The sequence below is a fragment of the Rhinopithecus roxellana genome, chromosome 6 (assembly GCF_007565055.1).
Source record: "Rhinopithecus roxellana isolate Shanxi Qingling chromosome 6, ASM756505v1, whole genome shotgun sequence".
In the NCBI taxonomy this organism is placed as follows: Eukaryota; Metazoa; Chordata; class Mammalia; order Primates; family Cercopithecidae; genus Rhinopithecus; species Rhinopithecus roxellana.
In genome coordinates this window covers 66,669,381-66,695,134 of record NC_044554.1, presented here as the reverse complement: position 1 = coordinate 66,695,134, position 25,754 = coordinate 66,669,381, and the positions used below count along the sequence as shown (strand labels likewise).

Below are 25,754 nucleotides of genomic sequence, written 5' to 3'. Positions count from 1 at the left end.
TGAGTAGCTGGGATTACAGGCACGTGCCACCATGCCCGGCTTATTTTTGTATTTTTAGTAGAGATGGGGTTTCACCGTGTTAGCCAGGATGGTCTCGATCTCCTGACCTCATGATCTGCCTGTCTCGGCCTCCCAAAGTGCTAAGATTACAGATGTGAGCCACTGTGCCCGGCCTAGTCCCACTTTTCCTATTGCCTGCAAATGTTTGAGTAAACTTGTAATAATATCTTTCTTGAAAGTTTTGTATAACTCAACTGAATTGCCCTAAATGCCCACAGGATAGTGAACAAATCAATCATGGTATAGTAAATTCACACAATGGAATATTATACTGCAGTCAAAATGGATGAACTACAAAGATGGCCACAAATAAAGATAAATCTCAGCAATATATTAAATGAAACAAGTAAGTATACAAAATACATTTTATAAAGGTGCAACAATTATTTAAAAATTTTTCATTCATTTTGAGAATATATCAGATGCAAGACAAATGCATTTTAAAAGGCAAAGGAGTGCTGTTGGTTATTCAGGAGGAATGAGAATGGGTTGATGATTTAAATACATGCTTAAATACTGCTTTTTATCAAAATACTAGCTTTTGGGGACATAAGAGTGTTTTCATAGGTACATATTACATTTTTAAATAACTAACTAAATAAATAAATGAAAGTCACTTTGCGTGGATCAGTGATAACTATGTGTCATAAGCCAAACAGCCAATAAATAGAGGGGAAAAAAGCAGAAGAGGGAGGAGGAGGAAAAAAGAGAGGAAGGGATAATGAAAGAATGAGGGAGGGAAATGAAAGGTAGAAATAATAAATCAAATAACAAACGTTAAAAAAATGGGGAAAATTCACATTAAAACTATGGAAGAGAAAGCGTATACTAAACAACAATTCTTTAACTTTTTGTAACTCTGTGAATTAACTGAATGCTACTTAGCCTTGCTATTGTGCCCATGGGGAATATGAATCCTCCCTGGAGGTCAATGAACCCAGACAAACTAGGTCACATACAGAATTGCCTTTACCCAATTCTCTAAAGCAGCTTTTCTGCATATTTTTAGATTGTATATTAGTCAACCTTCTGTCTGTTATATCCAGTTTATAAACCATAACTGTGTGGAATTAGAATCACATTACATTTTTAAGCCAAAAAGCTTAATTCTTTTTTTTTTTTTTCACTTCGTACACTTTTTAAAGAGTAAAATCAGGCTGAAATTCACCTCTTCCCAGTTGACTCATTATTTCACTTCTTGCTAAGTTTTAAATTGTTCTTTCATCTTGGATTATGCATGCCTTACTAATAATTTATTGTTTGAATAAGGTACAGTCTTTCCATGTATTTTACAATTAATATTTTCTTAATATTTGCAGAATTACAGTGAGCCAATCAACTACGCAGGACTTTACAGGAACAGATGCCAAAGTGTCTAAAGAAATGAAAACAATATCAAACTAGGAGAGATCTACTCATCTCTGACAATAATTTATGGATTTAACTTAAAAAGATAGCAGATAATTTATTTATAATGGACCTGATTTTCTGTAATTACATGAACTGCCAATGAATATTAGGCCACTGTGATAAATGTGAATTGTCTATGTTACTATGGTGATATGAGGTGTTTCTATTCTACACAGCATGCATAACAATGTGGAGAATAAAGACATAGTGAAATATATTTTTAAATTGCCATCAATTAAAAAACAAAGCATGGTCTGACTTTAGCATAATCCTTTCAGAAGCTTGCCTATCAAACTGATGAAAACAATAATTATTAATTAATATATTTTCTTTTCAAATGTATCTAAAACATTTACAAAAATACTATTTTCTGCCAAAATGAAATGCTGACAATCAGGATTTTGAAATCTTAGTTCATATTCTCTGACCATTGTGATAAAACACAAAATTCTTAACAAAAGCCTTAAAAGATTAAAAAGTTAAAACAACACCAAGTAGGGAAAAAAACAATAGCCTCCAAAGATTTAGAACAAGAAACTAAGCATTTATTTTATTTAATTAGTCAAAGAAAAAAAAAAAAACATTAAAATCATAGAGTACTATTTCAGAGATAATAATATATTAAAACACCTAAAGAATGTGACCAAAGCTGTCACCAGAGGAAAATTTAGAGAATTAAAGGTTTTATTGACCAGGAAGAAATTGAATCCCTGAATAGACCAATAACAAGTCTGAAATGGAGGCAGTAATAAATAGCCTACCAACCACAAAAAGTCCAGGACCATACAGATTAGCAACTGAATTCTACCAGAGGTACAAAGAAGAGCTGTTACCACTCCTTCTGACACTATTCCAAAAAATTGAAAAGGAGGGACTCCTCACTAAGTCATTAAATGAGGTCAGCATCTTCCTAATACCAAAACCTAGCAGAGATACAACAACAACAAAAAACTTCAGGCCAATATCCTTGATGAACATCAATGGAAAAACACTCAACAAAATACTAGCAAACCAAATCCAGCAGCACACCAAAAAGCTTATCAAGGATGATCAAGTAGACTTCATCCCCAAGATGCTTTGGTTCAACATATACAAGTCAACAAATGTGATTCATGTACACAGAACTAAAGACAAAAATCATATGATTATCTCAATGGATGCAGAAAAGGCATTCGATAAAATTCAACATCCTTCATGTTAAAAACTCTCAATAAACTAGGTATTGAAGGAATATACCTCAAAAAATTAAGACCTATAGACTACAAACTCACACAGTCAATATCATATTGAATGGGCAAAAGCTGAAAGCATTACCCTTGAATACTGGCACAAGACAAGGATGCCCTCTCTTACCATTCCTACTCCACACAGTATTAGAAGTTCTGGCCAGGGCAATCAGGCAAAAGAAAAAAAAAAAAACAAAAACAAAAAGGGTATTCAAATAGGAAGAGATGAAGTCAAATTATCTTTGTTTGCAGATGACATGATCCTATATCTAGTATAGAAAACCCCATAATCTCTAAAAGATTCTTATGTTGATAAACCACTTCTGCAAAGTCTCAGGATACAAAATGGATGTGCAAAAATCACTAGCATCTCTATACACCAACAGGCAAGCCAAGAGCCAAATCATGAATGAACTCCCTTTCACAACTGCCATAAAAATAATAAAATACCTAGGAATATAGCTAACTAGGGAAGTGAAGGACCTCTTCAAGGAGAACTACAAACCACTGCCCAAAGAAATTAGAGATGACACAAACAAATGGAAACTCATTTCTTGCTCATGGATAGGAAGAAACAGTATCATAAAAATGGCCATACTGCCCAAAGCAATTTATAGATTCAATGCTATTCCCATTAAACTATCAATGATACTCTTCACAGAATTAGAAAAAAAAAACTATTTTAAAATTGATATTAAAAACAAAAAAGAGCTCACATAGCAAAGACAATCATAAGAAAAAGTAACAAAGCTAGAGGCATCATGCTACCTGACTTCAAACTATACTATAAGGCTACAGTAGCCAAAACAGCATGGCACTGGTACAAAAAAGTAGGTACATAGACCAATATAACAGAATAGAGACTCAGAAATAAAACCTCACATTTACAACCACCTGATCTTCAACAAACCTGACAAAAACAAGCAATGGTAGTAGGACTCCTGATTTAATAAATGGTGCTGGGAGAACTGGCTAGCCATATGCAAAAAAATTGAAACTGGATCCCTTTTTTACACCTTATACAAAAATTAACTCAAGATGGATTAAAGACTTACATGTAAAACCCAAAACTATAAAACCCTAGAAGAAAATCTAGGCAATACCATTCAGGACATAGGCATGGGCAAAGATTTTATGATTAAATCACCAAAAACAATTGCATCAAAAGGAAAAATTGACAAATTGGATCTAATTATACTAAAGAGCTTCTGCACAGCAAACAAAACTATCATCAGAGCAAGCAGACAACCCACAGAATGGGAGAAAATGTTTGCAATCTATCCATCTGACAAAGGTCTGACGGCCAGAATCTACAAGAAACTTAGGAAAATTTATAAGAAAAAACAAATAAGCCCATTAAAAAGTGGGCAAAGAATAGAAACAGACTCTTCTCGAAAAAAGACATGTGTGCAGCCAACACACATATGAAAGAAAGCTCAACATCACTGATCATTAGAGAAATGCAAATCAAAACCACAAGGAGATACTATCTCATGCCAGTCAGAATGATGATCATTAAAAAGTCAAGAAATAACAGATGCTTGTGAGGTTGTGGAGGAATAGGAACACTTGTACACTGTTGGTGGGAATGTAAATTAATTCACCCACTGTGGAAGACAGTTTGGTGATTCCTCAAAGATTTAAAACCAGAAATACTATTTGACCCAGCAATCCCATTACTCAGTATATACTGAAAGGAATATAAATCATTCTGTTATAAAGATACATACATACATACATATGTTCATTGCAACACAATTCACAATAACAAAGTCATGGAATCAACCTAAATACACATCACTAATAGGCTGGATAAAGAAAATGTGGTATGTATACACCATGGAATACTACTCAGCCATAAAAAGGAAAGGATGATGTCCTTTGCAGGGACATGGATGGAGCTGGAAGCCATTATCCTCAACAAACTAACGCAGGAACAGAATATCAAATACTGCATGTTCTTACTCATAGGTAGAAGCTGAATGATGGGAACCTATGGAGACATGGGGGAACAACACACACTGGGGCCTGTCAGATGGTAGAGGATAGGAGGAGGGAGAGCATGATATAGATACATATTTTTTAAACTTAAGCACCAAAATTAAATTATTTTTGTTAGTAAAATGTAAACTAAACTAAACTTTTATTTTATTTCCTGTAATAATCATCTTATTTTTGTTAAAAAGACATTAAAAATCTTTTATTTAAATATTGAAAAGATGGAAGACCTGAAAGAATAAAATAAGAAAAGGTATATTTTGGTAAACAATACACATCGTATCAATGGCTAATATATGCAAATTTTAGCAGATAGAAGTAGCTCTCAGAATCTGCTGACCACAGTGTTTCCCCACATAAAGTTGAGAAGAAATGTGGAAGAGCCTAGTTCCATTACTCTGGTTCTGTAAAAAACAAACAAACAAACAAATTACAGTTCACCAATGAGTCCAGTTCAAGTTGGCCAGACTTGAACTGAGAAGATCCCCAATAATATTCATGTAGTTTTGTCTGAAAGATGTTAGTACCAAAAAAAAAAAAAAAAAAGGAAATGTGTGTGTTCAACAATTGATGGGCACTAGCATCAATGCTCCTGAAGATCTTGATATTATTCGCCCTTGGTCTGTGTATATAGATATAAGCTACTTGGAGCACTTGGAGAACAAAATCTTTTTGATTAAAATGAAAACAATTGTTGTACTAAAACAAATGATTGAAACAGTTTTCATGACACTGATATTCTCATATCATTTAATCTTAAATGTTGAAGACTTTTAAATAATTAAAAACATATCTGTCTTTTTGAAAAGCACAAGGAATTAAATCCATATCCAAAAATACAGCTTTTGCATGCTAAAATAACCTCTTCCATTTAATAACTATTTGGTACATAGAGTGTTCATATTAATCAAGAATTTAAGTCTCTACTTTATAATTAATTCAGTTTAGTTTTAATGCAAATTAAAAGAGAGCACTCTCATATTTTTAGTATATCACAAGTATATGAAAGAATGCCTATTTTATCTTAAAACAGCTATGCTTTCAATGTAATTTTATAGATTTTATTAGTATATTAGTTATAGTTTACAGAAGAAGGCTACATAGAATTTAGTTTAAATTAGGAATAAATTTCTTGGCTTCATTTAAAAGGAGAAGGAGGTTATTATTCATGATCATTAGAGGAAATATCCTATTGCCGTTTTAAAGTTCTTTTATATGGAAACACACTGAATTTAAAAAATGAAGGAATTAAGATTGATTAGAAGTGTTTTAAAGTGGCTTTTAGATGTATCTACAAAAATAAAAAGTCAGTTCTACCCCAGGCCATCATCAGTTGTCCTGTTAAGTGGCCCTAGCATTCCCATATTGAAGTCCTGCAGTGCCACATAAAATAAGTCATGGGGAAGATCTGACCCCACCTTGTGGATTTCTCTGGGCTTTGCCGTATTTCCCCTTCTCATTCATCAACTGCATAGGTTTCCTGACCCCACAGGCAAGGGAAACTTGGTTTCTCATTTTCCTTGTTTCCTTTGCATTGCGAAACTCAGCTCGAGACTATTCAATCTCAATGTTATCTTAAACTCCTATAGTATCTGGGGTTTGCTCAGATTTGCTACTGGCTGCAAGCTCAAAATTGGCGTACCAGAGCGCTTTCTAACATAGTCCAGTCCTCTAACACACCTAGAAACACACCCCTGCTGGCCTTCTCCCCCTGGCCTTCCTGCCTTCCTTCTTCCCCCCACCTTTCAGGGGGATTGTACATTTTCATCACCTCAACTGAAATCATTACTAATATCAAATGTTTATTGAGTCCTTATTTGCAGACATTATAAGTACACGGAAATATAAGTCTAGACTTTACTTAAGACAATAGCTGAGATTTCAGTGATTTCATCTCCAAAGCAGCGATGTTAATGTCTACTTTTAACGATAAAATGTTAAATAATCTCCATGAGGGTCATGACTAGACAACCATCCAAAGAGTGAATGTCACCCACATCATAGACTGGGCTAGAGAATTAAACGATAAAACATTTTAAAAAGTGCTATGTTGTCAATAATTGTTACAGTCTCCCTCCCTCAGTGCCACGTCTATGAAAGTAGAATAAGTCAAAAATGTTGTTCAGCCAACAACTAATTAATTCAAAAAGCTAATTTTATCTTTCCTTGCCCATTGATTTGATCAAGAGTATATAAAAAATAAACAAGTTGACATTTCATTTTTGTCAACATGAATTCCCATTTGAAAAGAGTTAATGCCTTATAGCTATTTATGCTCATATTGGTGACTAATATCAACTTTCTGCATTTCCCTCTATACTTGTCTAATTGAAAAATTGATCAACTGAATCCAACTAACTCTAAAAATATATATTAATTAAGAACATTAAACTCATACTTTGAGTATTGCTGCCTTCTGTTCAAGTCTAAGTTTATAGAGTTTTAATGCAGTTATTTGTTCCTGAGAATAAAATTAAAATTTGGGTGCATCACAAAATGTATTCTTTCAGAAATACAATTTTTACACTACATACTCTGAGGAGTTTTTTTAATTCCTGTTATGAGTCTCATATTTTTGAACTACCTTTCCCTAAGAACTCTGGTACATTACTGGAATTAGCATGGGTAGGCAAAATTGCCTATCCAAATGCATAACACAGGTGGTATACCTGTTCTTTACCTTACTTGGGAGAGGAAACCTGATCCCTTGCTTTGTGCTGGCTGCCACTCAGATCACAGACACGCTTGTTAAAGGACTATAATGTGGTGCAGCTCAACCATGAATTTATGATGAGATAATAAATTTACCACTTTATTGAAACAATATTAGATTTCCTAAATACACACAAGCATTTACACATCATAAATTTACCACTGAAACCACAAACATTCTTCTACTAGAAAGTTGATATTACAGGTAAATGGAGCTGGCATTCCACATATATGTATTTTTTCAATTCATAAGGGAATATTTTACACGTTCCAAAATGTCTGAAAATAAAAATATTCTTTGGAATTTTTATGAAGCTATATTTTTCTTCCTTTGAAACTGCTAAATGCTTATGCATTCTGATTTAAATGCCTTTTGGAATTGGGCTTTCTGAAGTTTATAGAAGCATTTAGCTTTATGACTAAAAATCTCTCAGAAACTTACATAAAATATATTTTCGTGTTTTTAAATTATAAGAACAGCATAGGAGAATAGTGTATATAATATGTAAAGTTTTTCCTTGGGGTCCAGAGAGGCTTGGTTCCTGGACCTCCCATGGATACCAAAATCCAAGGACACTCAAGTTCCTGATATAAAGTGGCATATAACCTATGTACATCCTCCTGTATACTTTAAATTAACTCTAAATTACTTTTACCTAATACAAGGTAAATATTATGTAAATAGCTGTTACATTGTATTGTATAGGGAATAATGACAATAAAAATGTCTGTACATGTTCAACACAAATGCAATTTTTTAAAAAATATTTTCCATCCATGGTTTTTTGAATCTACAGATGAAGAATCCATGGATACAGAGGATCAACGATACAAAAGAAGATTCTGCAAGCCCCTTTTATCTGAAGGAAAAACAAAATCAGAAACCACACTTCTAGTTTTTTTTTTTCTGTCAACTGAAAGCTTGTAGAAATTCATCTAAGTCTGTAAGTTATCTCATTAGTTAATTTGTTCTTATACCCTAACTAAATTCAAACACAAAATGAGAATTTTTTAAAAAATAACAAATGTACAATAATTGAAAGTGCCTTTAGTAAACTGGATGCCTTGTGACATTTTATCTTTCAATAATATATAACTTATCTATATTTATTTAGGTTCATTTTTCATTTTATTTAACTTTTGTTGCATGAATTTCTAAAGTTCTTCATCATCTCAATAGCAATGATGTTATTAAAATAGCTATGCCACATTTAAGGATAATTTGCAATGTTACCTTATAAAAACAAATGATCAAATTATCTCATTGGAGAGGAGGAACAAAATAACACTTTATTGGCCCACTATCAAGTTCATTGTTTGTATATCAACAAACGAAAACTATTACCTGAGGTCCAGTATCCAATTAAAAATGCTAGCATGCATGTGAAAATGCATTATCCTGGAGAGAATAATTAATTTAAAGCTCAAAGGAGTCATGACACCAAAAAGTTTACTGGTGATATTTTATTGTGGTTTATGGAATGAATAGAAAGACTGATTACATTGTGTTCCATCTTCTCTACACAATAGATCTCCCCTCCAAAATTATTTCCCAGAGTAACATGTTAGTTTACTCACTGACCTAGTCCATGCTCAAGTAGGTGGGGCGTGCAGCTTTCTCTATCAGTGCATATGTATGTACAACACAGAAAATATAAAGATGGGTATGTACTGGCTTAGTAAGTGAATTTTAAAACCACTTGGAAGAATTAAAATTATAGAAGTCATGCTTCTACCTCTCAAACAAGAGAGAATATTGGTCCTCTTAAAGTAGCCTCTGTGGAGTTACCCTGAAGCATGAGAATGTCAACTCAAATACTGTTGGCTAGGATTTTCCATAATTATAATGAACTCACATTTACAGCAGTAGCAACCACAATCCTGGAGAGGCCAAACATTTCCCATTTCCTGTGTTTTTCACATTGGGATGTTAGTTCCCAGTTGCTGGAGAGTATGGTTTATCTTCTTGAGAAAAAAACACACTTTGAATTAAAAATCTATTTTTGAAATAGTCATAAAATTTGGGTACAAGGGAAGGATATGGTAGGCAAAATAAGAAAATAAAAGAAAACCATATTTCTTTAAGTATACAGAATCACATAAACAAAAATGACAATGGAACAAAAATACGGACTCTTGTTCTGGAGATGAGTAGTGGTGATGGTTGTTCAATAATGTGAATGTACTTAACATCACCAAGCTCAAAAATAATTAAAATGACATATTTGTTATGTACATGTTACTATAATTAAAAAATAAAGAAGTTAAATAAATAAATAAGTAAGTAAGTAATGGTTCTGGACATCTCCAGATAACAACCCAAAAGCAAATACAAAAATGGCTTAGACATTGTTGCTCTGTTGAAAAATACTTATTTCTCCTTGCACAAAATATTACAGTGTAGAACATTAATGTCGTCCTGAAACATGTGGCTATAAAAGAAGTATTAGCCTGTTGTGTAGGCCAAATTTAATTTGAGTAATTATGTTCTCGCTACCTCGAAGTCCCTTGAAGTTTCTCATAATCTGTGTCCCTTCTGTGCTTAATCTGTTTACAAATCAGTCTGTGGCCTTTCGAGTGATCATGACCATCTGCCCCTAAGGTAGCTGCATTTCAGCAGAAGGGATCATGATTTCTGTATTTTAGAAGTGCCCAACATGAACAATTATTCCCCTGAAGGTAGATGATACAAATATATATGAGATCACCTGTGAAAGAAATGAAAAATCTTCACAAAAAATAGGTCATTGTTAGTAGTGATAATATTAATCTCCCATTCCTCCTATCTCCTGAAGTTTGTTTAAACCGACACTTTTTCATGATGAAAGTATATTTTGAAAAAAAATAAAAATAATATACCATACCACACTTTTCTGTAACATGGGCGTGATATCATTTTTTTAAATAAGATACATTTATATTTTTAAAATAAACTTTTATCAGGTGCTAAAATATATTTTTTGTTTAGTTTTGTAAACTGGGTTGCCTAAGTAGCACTGATTAATTTTAATAACACTTTTCCTTTCCCTCATTGTGTTTCTAGAAAAAACCAGCTCTATCCCACAAAAAGAAGGAAGCATCTTGTATTATATAGAAGCCTCCAGATATCTTTCTACTGCTCTGACGCAAGGCAGATAAATTCCTACTATTAGTATAACTATTTGGATTGACAGAAGATTATATATAAAATGCAAAAGAATTATTTGGGAAGTTAACCCACTAATTTGTTCATATATTAGCACAGACAACTTTATCTGTTCATTAACTCAGTGCAGGATTCTGATAGGGTGGGGCATATAGACAAGTAGGTTTATTTAGAAAGGCAGCCTAGATTATTGGAAAGGGGTGCTGGGTGGATATGTATTGTATGTCAGCCAGAAGTCACTAGAGAATGGAATGGAGCACCATAGAGAGGGCCAGCAGGGTAAAAAGCAATTGTCAAGTATAAATCACTAGGATGTGCCGACGATAACATTTGCCTGTTCCGTAACTTATTCTGTCTTGCTTCTTAGGTGTATTTATAGGTGCTAGGGCACTACAGAACAAGTCAGAAACATCCCTGTCTAGACACCCTGGAGCCACTCATTCTTTCCCTGAATATACTGTACCAGGTTCTTCACCAAGTAATTTCTGTGAGTTGTCCCATGTATCTTTCCTTTGACTGTGGGCCTTGTAAACTTACCTAACACAAGCTTTCTGTGGTCTCTGTGGTTCTCCATTGACCAGAGTGATGGCTCTGAGGCATTAGTTGAATCATATTGCTAAAAAAAACCTCTGAGGCTTCCTGGCTATCAATACAATATAGATCAGTCATGTTTCACTGGCCTTCTGGGCATCCCTGCTGCCACTTGTGTACTCTACTTTGGCCTCACGGCATTTTCCACCTCACGTGCCACTGAATCTCACCACACAATCTACTCTAGCCACATGGCCCACTCGAGATACTTGCTGGCTTCCCCAGGGACATCCACTCTCCCAAAATTGCTCAAGCACTTCAAACAACTTAAAATGCGTATCTGTCTTTTCTTCTGCTATGAAACTCTGAATCTTCTTTCAAGTGCTTGTCCAGATGCCACCTCCTTGGCATGCTCTTTTCCTGCCATTCGGAAGTAACTGTAACACTTTGCTTGCATCTCTCTTTAGGGCATCTATTTTATTTTGCATGAAAGTGCATCTACTGACCACATAGTACATATGAGATCATAAACTGTAAAAGGTAAGGCTGTATCCTCCCATCCCATGGCATAGTGCCTTACCCAAAGCAGATGCTTAACAACCATTTATTAAATTTATTTCCAGCAGTGTGGGATCCAAAGGCCCAAAGGGAAGTAATTTGAGAGTGCAAAGGGGCAAATAGAAGGGACATGAAGACAATTCCATAGGCTTATCTCTCGGCTTCTTTGTACCTTTCATGATAGTTTTCTTAATTTTCACTCTCATTCCATTAGTAGGGGTCATAACACTGCTGGCAGCCAGTCTCCAGTAGGACTAGCTCATTCTGGAGTCACAGCCAAGCAAGACGAGGCAACGTTAGGACATTTCTTCCCTGCAAGTCTAGGAAGGGTACTGTTTCAAAAAGCAAAAAGTGAAATTACACTAAAATAGCATGACAAAGGTTAAAATAGGGGACAATATTGGGATTAATACTGATCACGATTAAATGAATAATGTAGCAATACCTAGATTTTCATTAGCCAATTCTGACAGTAATAACTTTGTGTTCGGCAGACTCAGAAGTGGTGGTGTGAATGAGACCGACAACTAAGCACTCTCTAGTTGGATGATGTGAAGAATCATTAACCACATCTTGCTGAAGAACATTACAGGTGATAAAAATGTCATCTAGACCATGCAGACAAGCCCATCTGTATTTAAGGCTGAATTCCTTTGAAATAAAAGCACTCCATGTGGTTCAAATGGGTCTGTGATTTCCAGTGTCAGAAAACTATTAACACATAACCAAAACACACAGACCATAATAGTGCAGTTGAAGGAATGTGAGATATGAAATCTTTCCAATAGTCTCACTTAGAGCCTAACTCATCAAAAGGGTACATTTTATACATAAAGAAAAAAGAGAATGTTTTAATAATTTCATAACATAGCAATATAATTAATCAGAGCCTATGATAGCCTTTAGTGCAATTAATGGCTGGAGTTCTAGTTTATGAGACGTTAAGAAGGAGAGGTCAAGATGTTTATGATTGTCATTGGATACCATATGCCATGTGTGGGAGAGACGGAGGTGGAGTGTTTTATGAGAATAAACTAGAATAACTAAGGATAAAATATTATTTCAAACTGAGAGAAAACAAAGCTAGTATATTTTGTAGAATTATATCAATGAGCTAGATTGATGGTTGAGAGGAAATCAACTACTTTAATGCTGATGCATATTGATTTATATATAAAAGTATGCATTTATATTACCAATCTCTCTCTGTCAGTATGGACAAAGAAGAATATATATTAGTGTGGGTGCACATAAATTTTCTGCAGTTTTTGAGCCTAGAGGAAATCAGGAGTAAAGCTATCTGATTGGATTTCTTGACAACATATGTCTATTCTCCTCCTTCCATCCCTGTCATTTTCTGAAACTAGAGTAGCTGTTCTGGACCATCCCTCCTACCCACTCTTCCTTCTTCCTTCCTCCTCTCTCCCCCTCTCGTGAATTCACACTCTATTTCAGGCGTATACAGGTGGGAAAGCTCATGAGAAGAGCGGTCCCATCTGAATTATATTTTGCTACCCTTCTTGCCATATCAAACCCAAAATAACTGAAAGAACATACTGCTCGGTAATAAGTCATTAAAAAGTGAATTACCTCTAGCCAAGAGGGTGTTTAATTCTCTAGTGTGAATCAACATATTCTACTTTTATTATCACTTTTTAAAGAAAATTGGTATCAATGCACCATAAGATGTCATATCACCTGCTTTATACACTACTACGTTGGTCACTGACAAAAGACTGCATAGTTAACATCAGCTTATATTTCATTTTGAATCATATTCTTCAAGTATTCTCTTAGCAATGGGAATACTTTACTTTTTAAGAGGTTCTCTAGTCTATAGCTATTTACTTGCTCTTTGTCCCTGGTGCAACGATCTGTGACTATTCAATAAAATCTTTTAAACTGACCATCTACTGTTCTGAACCCAAAACAAAGAAAAAGTCTGCAAATCTGTAAGATAAATTTAAGTTGGCTTAAGCTCTAGTATAACATGTATTTTTAGTGCAATAAAAAGAAAATATGAGCAAGGGTTAGTGGCTTCAAGAAGCTTTCATTTATTTGGTAAGAAAGACACAAATACTATTAATCAAAATAAAGAAAAAAAAATAGCACGTGACATGGAGTAAGCATGGTATAGAATGGTCCTTGGGGGAGAAATAGCAAGATCATTTCTGCTGAGCACATGAGAAAGCTTCTTTGAGAAACTATTCACTGTTTTGTTCCAGCTACCATATGAAGAAGCCTTCTTAAATTATTCCATTTAATCCTTACATCCCTGATAAGTAGGGAGTTTTACTATTTTATGATGAGAAAAATAAAGCTTAGAAAGACTCATTAATTTAGTAAAAAAAATTACCCACGGCCACTAATCCACAGGCCTCTTTCTACACCACTACATGAGATCTTGCAGCAGAAACTGGAGGGTGGGTGGGATTTGGAAAGGTAAAATGGGCAGAGCAGACAACATCAGCTGAAGCACAAAGGTATGAGGATCCAAAGCACATGTCTCTTGTGGCAAAATTGTTCTTTTTTTATCTGAAAAAAGAAATCTTCTCCACGTTTTAACCTCCTGTCTTCTGGTTACACCTCATTGGCAAGACTGGAGGCTCCTTATGGGGGCTCCTCTAACTAGAACTTGGGCGGGCACATTGCTATCCCAAAGTAAACTAGATTGCATTCAGTCATACAAAATGAGGAGATACTAGGTAGGCACTAGCATCGTCTGTCATAAAGGGTCAGCCACATAGGAAGCACTGAATAAATGGTAGCTCTTTATTATTGTTACTGTATCTCATTAGTCTAAAGAACACATTTCCTACACACAAACATTTCTTAATGAGTGTCTATTTTACAGTGGTTGTGAGGAGCACGTTGCACAACTCGGCTTTGTGCTGAAGGTATCTGATTCTCATCCCTGCATCACTTTCACTGGAAGCACCACACATGATTGGACTTTACATTTTTATTTCTAATTGTGATTTAAAATGTCATCAAAAAAGATGATGCTGTAGGCCAGGCACAGTGGCTCCTGCCTGTAATCCCAGCACTTTGGGAGGCTGAGGCGGGAGGATCACGAGGTCAGGAGATCGAGACCATCCTGGCTAACACGGGGAAACCCCGTCTCTACTAAAAATACAAAAAAAAAAAAATTAGCCTGGCATGGTGGCGGGCACCTGTGGTCCCAGCTACTCGGGAGGCTGAGGCAGGAGAATGGCGTGAACCCAGGAGGTGGAGCTTGCAGTGAGACGAGATCGCACCACTGCACTCCAGCCTTGGCCACAGAGTGAGACTCCCTCTCAAAAAAAAAAAAAAAGAAGATGATGCTGTAATACAACATTCAAGCAAAGGATTGTTATACCAAATGTGATAGAGATAGACTTGAAGAAAGTATATTTTCTTTAAGAGGCGATGTTGCTAGTGATCAAAAACACATTTGCTGGAATCAAAAGCTTTTGATCTAGTTCTACCACTCAAGAGCCATGTGACTCTGGGGAAGTTACTTTCTCTCCTGTGGCTTATCTGTAAAATGGGGGTGACAATAGGGTAAGTGTAAGGATTACATGAGTTAATATTAATGAGTGCCAAGAATTGTGTTTGGCACATAGGAAGTGCTCAATAAATGTTAACTATCATTATTATTCATATTGTTAGAAGCAGGCCAGGTGCAGTGGCTCAAGCCTATAATCCCAGCATGTTGGGAGGGTGAGGAGGGCGGATTGTTTGAGCATAGGAGTTTGAGACTAGCCTGGGCAACATGGCAAGATCTGTCTCTACTAAAAATACAAAAAAAATAGCTGGGCGTGGTGGTGCATGCCTGTGGTCCCAGCTACTTGGGAAGCTGAGGTAGGAGGATCGCTTGAGCCCGGTGGGGCAGAAGTTTCTGTGAGCTGAGATTGTGCCACTGCACCCCAGCCTGGGTGACAGAGTGAGAACTCGTCTTAAATACGTGTAGATAGATAGATAGATAGATAGATAGATAGATAGATAGATAGATAGATAGATAGATAGACAGACGATATATATAGATATATAGATAGAAGATATATATAGATATATAGTTTGAAGCAATGAATCACTGTAGGTAAAAAAAAATGTGTATTATGTTATAAGTTCAACATCAAGTGGTTTCCAATTTTTAAGAAAGAATACACATATAATTAAAACCTGGTGTATATTTATATGTGTGTATATATCCATGTATATGTACAGTTATTAAATTTAAAAACCACCAAATACACATGCAAAAGGATAATTAAAAGCAACAGAATTTGTCAAATATCTTGGAATATCATAGGATTTTAAAAACTATGAGAAGTTCCAGAGATCCACTGTGTTTACAGACTAAAACTCAATTATTTTCAAAAGCTTCCAGCTGATGTTCAAGAAAAACTGTTTAATATCCAGGAGTATCTACTTCTATTATGGAAAATTTAAAACTGGAAATTCAACAAAATAGGAAATGCCAACAAAATCTGGTATTCTTCCCTGTACTTCAACATTATTCTGTCAAAGCTAAGGCAAGTGAAGAGGTCAAGATCAGAAGCACAGACTTTGGAAAGTCGCTCAACACAGGGTCACCAAAGGTCGTGCAGAATGCACAGACTGTATATGATGAAGGTTCAGACTCAACTTTTGATCATGATACAGAAGAGTCTAGTCAAATGATATCATTTGAATAAATGTATGAAAAAGTGGGTTTAGTTACAAGGAAATCATGTACATTTAATGCAGCATTTCGTCTTTTGCAGAAATATGCTTCTGAAGTCAATGGTGAATCTTACATTAGGTGGCATCTTGAAACAATGTTGCAATTCCAGAATTTGCCCTTCAGTGCTACCTGTGAATGAATCAGTCCAAACTGTATTTGTAGAATGAAGTTTAATATTAAAATATATCATATTTTCAAATGTAAATGTAAAGTTTGAATCATAAATGCCTCATGTCAACAGCAGCCTCATACTTTACTCATAAATATTCCCTCTTTCATTATAATTTGGTTGAGTTTTTGAAAGGAATGTAGACAAAGTGTGAGAACTCACATCACCCCTTGGCTTTTCTGCTTTAAGATCTAATTTTCAAGGTTAAATATGTCTGATGCCACGACCATATGGCAGTGTTTTCCATGGACAGAAATGATACATCCCCAAGGACAGAAGTGATGCTGCAAAAGAGGATGGTTTTCCTCCGATTGAAAATTAGTCTATTCAATCAAAATCTCATGAAAACATTGGCTAGTTTTCTGTGTATAGCTTGCACTTCACTTCCCAGACTATTGCCTAAATCTTCCCTATTCTGGAAGACCGTATGTACAGTGCAAGTATTATATGACATAACCAATTTCCAAATGCTTTCTAACTCCCACAGTGGGGAAAGAACAACTGGCAACACAGTGAATTATTTTAGTTTAATAGTTGGTTATCAAGACAAGCCGGGCGCGGTGGCTCATGCCTGTAATCCCAGCTCTCAGGGAGGCAGAGGCGGGAGGATAGCTTGAGCCCAGGAGTTCGAGACCTGCCTGGGTAATACAGCGAGACCCCGTTCTCCACAAAAAGGAAAAAAAAAAAAAAAAAGACAAAAAAAAAAAAAAATAAGCGCAACTCAAGACAAATAACTGGATGTTGTCTGCAGTGACAGCCATGACCAGGGTCCAGGGAACCACACTCAGAAAAGGTCATAATAGATAATCATTTCCCCAAAAGGAAGAATTATTCTGTGAGGATACTAATGTCTCCCTGTTCTGAGTTCTGTTCAGTCTACAGTCCATTCTCCATTCTCCCTGTGTTATTGAAACTACCTTTGCAAAATTATGATAGCAAGAGAAGTCTGACAAGGTTGATGCCATCTGACTTCTGACCTCTGAGCTATCCTTGGTCATTCCTGGGCATAGGCCAAGATAACTTTTGAAGGAATTTAGTTTATAGTTTAACTTGAAAGCTAGGATGACATTAGTCTCCCCTTAAAACTAATGCCTTCCTTGCTCAGAGACCAAAAACCACCTTTGTTAGACTAATAAAAGGCCACAAGAATAGGATGATGGGCAGAACCTGAAATCTGCTGAGATGTAGGTATAGTTTCTCTAATCTCTTACTGCTCAGGGGTCTTGTGGCCAGAGGTCACAAGATGTTTGACTTCTTCAATTGATCCTATAGATAACATCATTATTGTAGAACCTAAGATTGGTTTTTGAGTACTTTTTCAGATGAATCCCACTGAAACTTGTGACTCATGACTCAATTGGTCCCGTGGCCCCACCCAGAGGACTCAGCACACCAGGGCCATTTTCCACACCCCTATGATTTTATTCCCAACCAATCAACAACATCAATTCCCTAACCCCCTACCCACCAAACGGTCCATAAAAACCCTAGCCTCCAATCTGTTAGGGAGATTGATTTGAGTGATAGCTCCAGTTCTCCCACGTGGGCTGAACTCATGTCAATTAAATTCTATACTGCAACAGCACCATCTCAATTGATTAATTTTGTCTATGCAGTGAACAGGAAGAACTCATTGAGTGACCACATTACAACTTTAAAATGTTTTCCTGGTGAGGGAAAGAGAAATGGCTTGTCTGATTAGTACTAAGTGGTACTTCAACTTCATGATCATTAATATTCAAGACTTCAACACTGCCTGGAAATCTCACTAGATTTCTTAGCCATCTGGCTCTCTCTCACTGGGCTCAACAAATTTGCCCCTCTTCTGTCTCCTACTAAATCTCAGTTTCCATTTTCCTGTTGCCTCAGCTGATGATCTTACCCTATATTTTACCAGGGAAAATAGAAGTCATACACCATAGCCCCTACTTTTATTCCACAACTGAATTTTCAAGGTCTTTTACTCACACCCTCCCTCTCTGTCTCTACAGCTGAAGTAGAGATAAAATGTTACATTAAGGCTCAATCCCACTGCACTCTGGCCATCATCCCTCCACATGCCCAGGGGCCTCTATTCACAGTTTATTTTGTCTTACTGCTTTCTTAACCTCTTCTTCCCTGCCAAGACTTAACCTATCTGCTTTCAAAGGCACATTGCTTTACTTTAGGATTAAAGGAAGAAGTGTCTTCAGGGTGGAAGAGAGAGAAGAAGAAAGGAAAGAGAAAAGGAGGGAAGGAGGGAAAAAGGGAAAGAGGGAAGGAGGGAAGGGAAGAAAAGGGAAGGAAAGAGGGGAGGGAGGGAAGGAAGGAAGTTCCTTTGATACCCTGATCCTTCTTCAGCTACCACCAGATCTTTCTACTTTTCTTTTCAGCCAAAGGTCTCAAAAAAGTTACCTGAAAGGCTATCTCCACTCATCAACCCCTATTCCTTCACCCTTCATTCCTCTTTCATTTCCTCCCTCTATCAGCATTGAAGCTTCCATTTCGAAGGCTACAAATTGTGTCCATGTTGCCAAACCAGGAGACACTTATCAGTTCTTCCTGGCCATAGCCTCTCAGCTGTGTAATACCACCCACATGCTTAAGAGAAGGAGTTCTGCAGGCTTAAGTAAGTCTGAATCAAAGGCCCACCACATACTGGATTCATCTATAAAGTTTTAAACTTCCTCATCTATAAAATGAGGATAGCAATTATTTTCCTCCATTGGTTTTTTTGTAGTGATTAAATGATATAATCCATGTAAAGTGCTTAATCTTGTACTTGGCACATAGTAAAGATTCTATAGTTGTGTTTTTATAGCTGGTATTACTATTGGTGTCATTCTTCTGTAATTGTTCTCTCGTGTTGCATTTCATTAAACAACACTTGCCAGAGGAAGAGAGATGGTTGTCCCATTTCCTGCATATAATGGCCAGGGCTGGTGCTATATTTACTACAAGCCATCATGATTTTGCCCAGGGGTGGCAGCAATGTTGTTTTTCTCAGATGACTTTTGGGTGGTGATTCTAGGGCTTTGTTCCCAGTAGGTCATCATGGAAAGTCTGCAAACTTCCCAATATCTTTTAATAAATCTCTTTTTCTTTTAGGAACCAAGCACAGTGGTGCATGCTTGTAGTCCCAGCTACTCAGGAGGCTGAGGTGGGAAGATTGCTTGAGCCCAGTAGCTTAAGGCCAGCCTACACAACACAGCAAGACCCCCCTAAATCAACAAATGTATAAGCACATTTATTGTGAGGATTTTAGGGGGGTTCTTGCTCTCTACATAGATAGATAGATAGATAGATAGATAGATAGATAGATAGATAGATAGATAGAGATATAAATATATATAGATATATACCTATACATATATACACACTTATAGATCTTATGGGTTGAATTTGCCACATTTGGCTTTTATTACCTGCAATGAAAAATTCTAGTCAAATATCTAACTCAGCCTATTCCCTTCTTCAAATTTCAGATTCATATATTCAGCTATGCCCCTGACAGTCCAACTCAGATATTTCATAGTCAATTCAAATTAAACACATGTAGAAATGAACTACTGAGCTCCCTCTCCTCCATTCCAAACCACTTGCATCTTAGCATATGGCAACACCATCCAGAGGTGCTTACATGAAGAATCTGGAGCCATCATTGAAAGCTCTCTCTTTAAACATTTTCCAAGTAGTCGGCTTTGCCTCAAAATACACTTCAAATTTGTCGACTCATTTCTATCTGCATTTGTTACCACCCTAAGTTGAATCACCATTATCTCACAAATGCACCAAAACATCTGCTTGTAAAATGTCTCACCCTTTTCCCATGTTGTTCTCTTCCAATGCATTTTCTTCATAGCAAAGTAAATTTCTAGAAACAAAATCATGTAATTACCTTAATCAAAATTCTTCAATGGTGTGCCATTGTACATTGGAAGACATCCAAAGTCCTTACTATCACTTCCAAAACAATGAACAATTTAGATTCTGGCTAGCTCCTTAGCTGCATCGTATGCACCATCCCACATTTAATTCTCCAGGATCTTACCTCATTTCACCTCCTTAAAACAGATAGGCTTTTCTGTTTTTGGGACCTTTACACAAGACGTTTACTCTGCCAGGAAGGTGCTGCCCACCTAATGTGACTTCATTCCAAACTTCGGAGAGACCTTTTTATCCTGTCAGTGTCAGCAGAGTCCTTATCACACTCTCAAGCCATCCCCTATATACCTATCACAGTTCCCAGAAATCACTGATTTTTAATGTGATTGTTTATTATCTATCCTCCCTATCCGATTTTCATTAAAACTGTCTTTTTAATAAAAATCTTCCGATTTTCATAAAAAATCACAATTGGTCTATTTTATCTGTCTCTAGTATTTTACGCCTAATGTAATGCCAGGTACACAGAGTTGCTGTTCAAAAATATCTGTCCAATGTTTGAATTAATCATTGTCAATCACAATACCCATGATTCCTCTGTGGTCTGTAGTGCTTCCTTTGTGTGGTGTCTGTCATGGCTCTAAAGAGAAGGGTAAGAACAATATAACTGTCTAACAGGATAGATTCATTAGCTGAGATCCAAAACCAGAAGCCAAATCTGGCTAATTTCTCGGATGACTGGATGCATTTATGCTTCTGGATCAGTCATAACATTTTCTGGTAGATACCAACAAGTTGGTATTTAAAAACCAAACACACACATAATCTCAAACATACACATAAACTCAAACAGAAAAATTTACTATGATTTAAATGATACCTTTAAATTAACAAATGCTGAACAACGACACTGATATTAAGACCTATTTATTAGAGCAATGTAATTCTTAGATGAAGAATATAGGGAAACACCATATCCCCACCATATTTACTGGAGTAGTTATCTTTACTTCTGTGGCATCCCTATAGGGATGATACAATTTGGAGATTTCATTTGCCAGTCATTTAAGAAATGGCTGTGGGAAGACAGTCTCATGATCATACATAGACTCACTTTTTAGAAGCTATATTAGCTTAGGGCATTTCTTAGTCAAGTAAATCATACTACCTTAATCTATGTCTAAAAATGTGGACCCCAAATGTGAATTATCTATTATAGATGTGATAACAGAGACAAAGGAGGGAGATCCACTTAAGAGGGTATGATGGTTAAAACTGAGTGTCAACTTAATTGAAGGATGCAAGGTATTGACCCTGTGTGTGTCTGTGAAGGTATTGACAAAGGAGATTAACATTGAGCCAGTGGGCTGAGAAAGGCAGACCCACCCTTAATATGGGTGGCCACCATCTAATCAGCTGCCAGCACAGCCAGAATATAAAGCAGGCAGAAAAACGTGGAAAGACTAGACTGGCTTAGCCTCCCAGCCTACATCTTTCTCCTGTGCTGGATGCTTCCAGCCCTTGAACATCAGACTCCAAGTTCTTTAGCTTTGGGACTTGGCCTAGCTTCTTTGCTTCTCAGTTTCCAGACAGCCTGTTGAGGGACATTGTGCTCATGTGAGTTAATACTCCTTAATAAACTGTCCTTTATATTCTATCCTATTAGTTCTCTCCCTCCGAGAAGCTTGACTAATACAGATTTTGGTACCTGGAGTGGAGTAAGTAGAGATATTCCTTCTAAGGTAAAGGATAAGTTGCTGCATTTGGCCCCTCCTACATAAGGCACAATGCTTAGTGAGTCTATTTGGATTTGGAGGCAATACATTCCTCAGTTGGGTGTGTTACTTTGGCCCATTTATCGAGTGACCCGAAAGGCTGCCAGTTTTGAGTGGGGTGCAGGAAAGGAGAAGGCTCTGCAATAGGTCCAGGCTGCTGTGCAAGCTGCTCTGCCACTTGGGTCATATGACCCAGCAGATCCAATGGTGCTTGAGGTGTCAGTGGCAGATGGGGATGCTGTTTGGGGCCTTTGGCAGGCCCCCACAGGTGAATCACAGCAGAGGCCTCTAGGATTTTGGAGCAAGGCTCTACCATCTTCTGCAGATAACTACTCTCCTTTTGAGAGACAGCTCTTGGCCTTTTACTGGGCTTTGGTGGAAACTGAACATCTGACTATGGGTCATCAAGTCACCATGTGACCTCAACTGCCTATCATGAACTGGGTGCTTTCTGACCCATCTAGTCACCAAGTAGGTCATGTACCACAGCATTCCATCATCAAATGGAAGTGGTATATATGTGATCCGGCTTCAGCAGGTCCTGAAGTTACATGAGAAAGTGACTCAAATGTCCAAGGTCTCCAGTCCAGCCACCCTGCCTTCTCTCCCCCAGCCTGCACCAGTGGCCTCATGGGGAGTTCCCTATAATCAGTTGACAGAGAAAGAGAAGACTAGGGCCTGATACACAGATGGTTCTGCACAAATGCAGGCACCACCCAAAGGTGGACAGCTGTAGCAATAAAGCCCCTTTCTAGGATATCCCTGAAGGACAGCAGTGAAGGGAAATCTTCCCAGGGGGCAGAACTTTGAGCAGTGCATCTGGATGTGCACTTTCCATGGAAGGAGAAATAGTCAGATGTGTGATTATGTACTGATTCATGGGCTGTAGCCAATGGTTTGGCTGGGTGGTCAGGGACTTGGAAGTAGCATGATTGGAAAATTGGCAACAAAGAAATTTGGGGAAGAGGTATGTGAACAGACCCCTCTGAGTGGTCAAAAACTATGAAGATATTTGTATCCCATGTGAGCACTCAACAACGGGTGACTTCAGCAGAGGAGGATTTTAATAATCAAGTTGAGAGGATGACCTGTTCTGTGGACACCACTCAGCCTCTTTCCCCAGCACCTCTGTCATCACCCAATGGGCCCATGAACAAAGTGGCCATTGTGGCAGGGATGGAGGTTATGCATGGGCTGAGCAACATGGACTTCCACTCACCAGGGCTGACCTAGCTATGGCAACTGCTGAGTGCCCGATTTGCCAGAAGTGGAGACGAACACGGGCACCATTCCTTGAGGTGATCAGCCATCTACCTGGTGGCAGGTTGATTATATTGGACCTCTTCCATCACGGAAAGGGCAGAGGTTTGTCCTCACTGGAATAGACACATACTCCAGATATGAGTTTGCCTGTCCTGCACGCAATGCTTCTGCCAAGACTACCATCCATGGACTCACAGAATGCCTTATCCACTGTCATGGTATCCCACACGGCATTGCCTGTGACCAAGGCACTCACTTTAAGGCTAAAGAAGTGCAGCAGTAGGCTCATGCTCATGAAATTCACTGGTCTTACCATGTTCCCCATCATTCTGAAGCAGCTGGATTGACAGAATGGTAGAATGGCTTTTTGAAGACACAATTAAAATGCCAACTAGGTGATAATACTTTGCAGGGCTGGGGCAAAATCCTCTAGAAGGCTGTGTATGCTCTGAATCAGCATCCCATATATGGCACTGTTTCTCCCATAGCCAGAATTCATGGGTCCAGGAATTAAGGGGTAGAAGTGGAAGTGGCACCACTCACCATCACCCTTAGTGATCCACTAGCAAAATTTTTGCCTCCTGTTACTGCGACATTATGTTCTGCTCACCTAGAGGTCTTAGTTACAGAGTGAGGAATGCTGCCACCAGGAGACACAACAATAATTCCATTAAACTGGATGTTAAGATTGCCACCTGGACACTTTGGGCTCCTCCTACCTTTAAGTCAACAGGCTAAGAAGGGAGTTAACTGTGTTGACTGGGGTAATTGACCGAGACTATCAAGATGAAATCAGTCTAGTACTCCACAATGGAGGTAAGGAAGAGTATGCATGGAATACAGATCAATTAGGGCGTCTCTCAGTATTACCATGCCCCGTGATTCAGGTAAATGGGAAACTACAACAGCCCAATCCAGGCAGGACTACAAATGGCCCAGACCCCTCAGGAATGAAGATTTGGGTCACTGCACCAGGAAAAAACCACGACCTGCTGAGGTGCTTGCTGAAGGCAAAGGGCATACAGAATGGGTAGTAGAAGAAGGTAGTCATCAATACCAGCTACGACCACGTGACCAGCTGCAGAAACGAGGACTGTAATTGTCATGGGTATTTCCTCCTTCTTTTGTTAAAAACACGTTTGTGCATGTATACACTTGAACTAAGAAAGTATTTTCATTTTATTTCCTTTTTCTTTTATCATGTGACATCAGATTTATTGACTTAATAATAGCATTTAAGTATTGTTAGCTTTATGTAATAGCATTTAGGTTGGGGATTGGTGCATTTCTGGTTGTATGAAGGATAGCTGCATTGTGTTAGGTGTAATTATGACTTATTATTGTCTTTATTTGAAGATAATGTGTGATCTCAGATGTGTATGGGTTCGAGTCGACAAGGGTAGACTTACAATGGTTAATACTTAGTGTCAACTTAATTGGATTGCAGGATGCAAGGTATTGATACCGGGTGTGTCTCTGAGGGTGTTGCCAAAGGAGACTAACATTTGAGTCAGTGGGCTGGGAAAAGCAGACCTACCCTTCATCTGGGTGACAATGTGGGTGACAAAGAAATCATCTGATGGGCACCATCTAATCAGCTGCCAGCATGGCCAGAATATAAAGCAGGCAGAAAAATGTGAAAATACCAGACAGGCTTAGCCTCCAATCCTACATCTTTCTCCCATGCTGGATGCTTCCTGCCCTCAAACATCAGACTCCAACTTCTTCAGCTTTGGGGCTCAGACTGGTTTCCTTGCTTCTCAGCTTGCAGACCGCCTATTGTGGGACCTTTGATTGTGTGTTAATTCCTTAACAAACTCCCCTTTATATATGTATATATATCCTATTAATTACATCACTCGAAAGAACTGTGACTAATACAGAAGGCTTACACTCTTTATTCTAACAGGTTTAAGGCTAATTCTGTGTCTCCTTCCCAATGTCAGGAATCTCTGTAGCTTAGATGAACAGTTTTCCTCAGTGACATATGTAACTCAGTTAGTGATTAGTCACAGGAACACTGACCTCATCCCAATAAAATAGGGATCTCCATATTTTAAGATCCCCCTAAGGAATAAAGAGCTGTGTACTCTAGGGAAAACCCTATAAAATGTGTGAGAATCAAAAGAGTTCAAAAATGGCCAAAACCAGCCAGGCAAGATAGTGAGAATACGTCTCTACAAAAACATTTTTTAAACAGCAAGGTGTGTTGGTGCATGCCTGTAATCCCAACTACTGGGGAGTCTGAGGTGGAGGATTACTTGAGCCCAGGAGTTCGAGGCTGCAGTGAACTATGATTGCCACTGCAAATCAAGTTAAATAATTTTGGATTAAA

General features: G+C 37.5%; 1 protein-coding gene across 10 annotated transcripts in view; it reads right to left on the bottom strand.

Annotated features, from left to right (window-relative positions):
• The window catches only part of GRM8 (glutamate metabotropic receptor 8), an 858,863-nt gene that overhangs the window by 187,158 nt on the left and 645,951 nt on the right, over nt 1-25,754 (bottom strand). Inside the window, exon 8 of one of the 10 annotated variants that reach the window (XM_030933351.1) lies at nt 14,862-14,874. The exons of the other annotated variants lie outside the window; for them this stretch is intronic. Within the exon in view, the coding sequence (XP_030789211.1) occupies nt 14,862-14,874 (13 nt within the window). The remainder of the gene's footprint in view (nt 1-14,861; nt 14,875-25,754) is intronic. 10 annotated transcript variants of the gene reach the window in all.